The 4,540-nt window shown below is 51.6% G+C and overlaps 1 protein-coding gene across 1 annotated transcript; it reads right to left on the bottom strand.

The window, feature by feature from the left end:
• Positions 1-495: 495 nt before the first annotated feature.
• On the bottom strand, positions 496-1,409 carry LOC101776664. Its single transcript, XM_004973558.2, has one exon. It carries the CDS (start codon positions 1,292-1,294, stop codon positions 887-889), a length of 408 nt encoding a protein of 135 aa, XP_004973615.1. The 5' UTR covers positions 1,295-1,409; the 3' UTR covers positions 496-886.
• Between the last annotated feature and the right edge of the window lie 3,131 nt (positions 1,410-4,540).

Here is a 4,540-nt window from a genome sequence, read left to right as displayed (position 1 = left end):
ATTGCTGCGCACGAATAACATGGTTTCGTGTGTCTATTTGGTGTATCCAGCACCTTCATCATCCTGATGGGTTGATGTCCTTTTGTTATGAACATGGATATGTAGTGCCCCGCTATCTTCCTGCTGTGAGCTATGTTGTCATGCTGTGGTGGCTACCTGGATGGTGCATTTTGTGTTGGGATTTGTTAGGACTTTGACTTCCATCCCGTGATGAAGTTTTTAGAAGATGGCATAAGGATGTTTTCCATTTTACAGAGAAATGAAGTCACATCATTCCACCAATATAATATACATGCTAGACTGCTAATAGCCTAGTACCAGTGGAGACAAATGCACCAAGCTTCTGCAAGTAATGGAGCTATGCCAGTGCGTCACAGGTCTCAGGGATTGATGATGATAGTACTAGCAGTTGGTAGTGATCTACTTCCTCATGATTATTCAGTATTCACTGATATCTGAACGTTTTACACTCGACGACGCCAGCCTTTAAACGTAAACAGCAAAAAGATCGAACGTTTAAAAGGACTAGCACATGACAACTTGATCGCCATCGCGTCCGGTATAATGTGTTCTCTTGTATGAAGTTGATACAGTAACACAAGGGGGACGAGACTAATGCAAATCTGGCTGAGAATTGGATCATTGGATGAGTCAGGCTTATCCAGCATTTCTGAAGAATGGATCTGTGACCAGCGAAAGGTTAACTGTACTTCACTGCACCATTGTGATCTGAGTTTAAAGTTTAAACAACACCTGACTTTAGAAGTACACAAAAAAAAATTAAGAGTACGCAAGTTTGGACGAAAAAATTAAATGAATTAGGTTACTCCATGAATGAAATTAAATAATGGTGAGAGGTTTCTTGCTGGTCGAAACAATGGCGACGTCAGGCGAAAGCGAGCATCAACCTGGCGCACAACATCCTAATACAAAAATACAAGACGTTGACGCCAAGCTGCAGCGTGCCGCAGGTCAAGACCTTGGTGATCCAGACCATCCACCGGACCGCCGCCGGCCACCGCGGCGAGCTGAGGACCACCGTCAGCGAGAGCGCCGCCATGTCGACGACTAGGAGGGCCACGCCGAGCACGACGACCACGAAGTTCGCGAGCAGGTAGTACCTCTCCTCCACGTCGCTGTCGTCGTCGCACCGGCCGGCGCAGAGGCAGCGCTGCAGGTAGGGCGGCGAGACGAGGCCGTTGACGACGCCGATGAAGATGGCCGACTTCGCCGTGCAGCGGTCGCCGACCGGCTGGACGCCGGGCGCGCCTGGCCGGAGGAAGTTGAGCGCCATGGATAGAAGGTGAAGGTCGATCAGGATTATTCAGGATCAGGCCGGGCGATGCGAAAAGGGGGGGAGGGGAGACGGAAGAAGAATGATCGGGGAAGGTTCGGCGCTTGGTAGTTGTTGGTCGTCGTGCTTACGAAATGGCAGGGGAGGAGCCCTTTTATAGGCCGTTTGGTTGCAAGTCGTCGCCATCTTCAGATCAGGTCTGAGCTCTCAGCGTGGGGTTCGATGGTATTTTCCCCGCGTGGACGGTGGACGCGGGTTGCTCCGCTCCCGTACGTTACGGGGCGCCGGGACGCGGCTAGGGCCATGTTTAGTTTCCCCAAAATCCCAAATTTAACACTATGCAAAAAGAAGATTCCCCATCACATCAAACTTGCGATACATGCATGGAGTACTAAATGTAGATGAAATCAAAAACTAATTGCACAGTTTTGTTGTACTTTGCGAGACGAATCTTTTGAGCCTAATTAGTCAATATTTGGACAATAATTCACAAATATAAACGAAATGCTACAGTTGCGCATTTATGGCAAACTCCCAACTTTGGCACTCCCAAATTGGGAACTAAACATGGCCTAGTTAAGGTTTGTGCTTCTGTGGCATCTCTCACCTTCTGGCTGCTACTTGGCTAATCGTAAATCAAAACTGCTGGGACCTGTGAGTGTCCTTTTTCAAGCTGTAATATTGGTTCTAGCTCTTAGTATCGATTAATTTTTGACCTGTTTCAGTAACGATTGGGAGCTCCAACCGGTACTAAAAGGTTCGGTTGGTAGTTCCAACCGGTACTAAAGGTCACCCATTAGTACCGGGTGGAGGCTCCACCCCGGTACTAATAGGTGACCTTCTAAAGGACCTCCTAACCTTATCCATCTCCCCCTACCCGCTCCCATCCCCCTTATCTCTTCTCTCACACTTCTTTTCTTTGCCCACCACCCCCTCCCCCCCTCCCTCTCCTGCCACCGCCGCCCCCTCCCTTCCCTCTCCTGGCCCCTTCCCCTCTGCTACCCCTCTCCTTCCCCCTCTGCTCACCCCTCACTGGCAGTGAGGAGCGGCAGTGGCGCAAGGTGCAAGGCAGTGCTTAGGCGTGCAGGGGAGTGGCGGCCGCTGGCGGGGTACGACGACGGCCGGACACAGTGGCGTGCGGGGCACAGGTATGCTCGCTCCCTCTCTCTCCCTCTCCCCCCTCTTCCTCCCTCTCCCTCTCCCTCTCCAGCGAGGCCGCGGATGTCGGCGGCCGGCGGGGCGGGGCGGGGCAGCAGGACGCGACCAGCGGGGTGCAAGGCCGAGCGCCCGGCCTGATTTCATTTTTTTATTTTTAATACCCCTTTAGTATTGGTTATTTGACCCGATACTAAAGGCCCCCCTTTAGTACCGAAGTAGCAATACCGGTTGCACAACCGGTACTAAAGAGGGGTTAGGAACTGGTACTGAAGGCCCTTTCCCTAGTAGTGTGTGAAGTCAAGCACAAGTCAACACTATTCTGCGCTAAGCTGTTGACTTGGTGTGCATACTGCATGCACGTACCCGTCTGGAAGGAAGAAAGAGAGAGAGGGGGTGGCGTTTGGCATCCTGAACTGGCTCAGTCTGGCCCATGACCCAATACCGAGCCAACTCAACCAAGCTCACGGGATGCAATGATGTTGATTGACAAATTTGTAGCCTATAACGCTGGCTAGGTTATGATGTTGATTGGTAGTCTGGATGAATTGGTGTGAATACCTTGCACATGTGCCAAGGTAGAGTTCCTACCCATTCTTCCTTCTCATCCATTCTTCTGTCACCTCGTCTCATCCCTCTCTTCATCACCACTGTCGCTCGTCCACACCCATCTTTCGCGCCATCGTGGCCTTGGCACTCGCTTGCTATCGCTCGCCTGCGTTGTCACTTCACGCGTGCCGCGGCATGCGCGTGATGAGGAGGCTGAGTGGTCGGTGGGTGGTGGCGGCTCATCGCGTCGCATCTCAGCAGTGTTGTCGGCCGCCGCCAAGGACCATGAGAGGGAGCGCCAGCAGTGGCTCCCAGATCCGGGCGGCGGTTATGGTCGAGGTCGGTGGCAGCGGCTCCCATATTCGGGCAGTTGTTAGGGTCGGCGGGGAGGAGACTGGAAGGGAAGAGGAAGAACTGTGGCCAACCGGCCAAGGAAGGGGATAACCAGTCCAATCCGTCTCTTTCTACCACTGAACATCACCATAACAATGACTTCGAGCCTACACCACGTGGAACTATCGATTTCTATGCTCCATGCGATGGAGGCTAGATGGCCACTTTTGCATCTTCAGGACCTGGCCTGCAACTCCACGCAGACTATAAAACAATCCTACTTGCACCGGCTGGACCTAGCCCAACCCTCATCAATTCTCCGAAACGCCCCCAGCGAGAGAGGATGCCGAAAAGGAGGAGAGCGACTTCCAAGTTCCAACGTGGGCTGTGTTGTGTCATTGGAGAAAGGACGTGCTTAGCGGAAGGGCGATGTTGAAATTTCTTTATCGGAGTTCCATCATTTGGAGTGCCCTTTTTAGAAACATTGTACGTCCAAAGAAAACTTGATTTCTTTTTTCTTAAACCGCATGTCTACTCTCACAATTCTTATTCCCACAATTCTTATTCCGCCACCTGACATCCTCTGGTTACTCTGCCCACCGCATTCTATTTCTACCATCCTTCCTCAGCCTTATACTTTCCTAACACATCTTCCAGGAGCGGACCCTACAAATCTTAAGTGGAGGGATGCCTAAGAGTAAATAAATTTGCAAAGCTTAAAATGATGAAAATTTGCTCATTCCCTTGACACAAAAAAGAATTCGACTGAGGGCCTGGTCCGCTCCTGTCCCCCGCACCTTCCTTTTCCACCGTGATTCCTCCGCGCTCAGCCGGCGGCATCTTGTAGCTATGTGCATGAACCCTTGCCATTGCCAGCTCGGCCTCTCGTCTAGTGATCACGCTAAACCTAACTGTGACAGAAGCTAGCTCCTTCTGAAAATTGAACCCATGCAAAACTCCGAACTCTAGGTCATCGAGCTGTGCACAGGGACGGAGCTAGGGAGGGGCTGCCAGGGGTCATGCCCATAGCTACAAGATGCCGCCGGCTGAGCGCGGAGGAATCACGGTGGAAAAGGAAGGTGCGGGGGACAGGAGCGGACCAGGCCCTCAGTCGAATTCTTTTTTGTGTCAAGGGAATGAGCAAATTTTCATCATTTTAAGCTTTGCAATTGATTTCATCCAAAGGCATTCCTCTCACTATCCTTTCCT

This window comes from Setaria italica, chromosome VI (genome assembly GCF_000263155.2).
Source record: "Setaria italica strain Yugu1 chromosome VI, Setaria_italica_v2.0, whole genome shotgun sequence".
NCBI lineage: Eukaryota > Viridiplantae > Streptophyta > Magnoliopsida > Poales > Poaceae > Setaria > Setaria italica.
This window is presented reverse-complemented; position numbering and strand designations above follow the sequence as displayed.

Coding starts and splice junctions, on each gene's coding strand:
- LOC101776664 (XM_004973558.2), bottom strand. CDS start 1,294: ATGGCGCTCAACTTCCTCCGGCCAGGCGCGCCCGGCGTCCAGCCGGTC.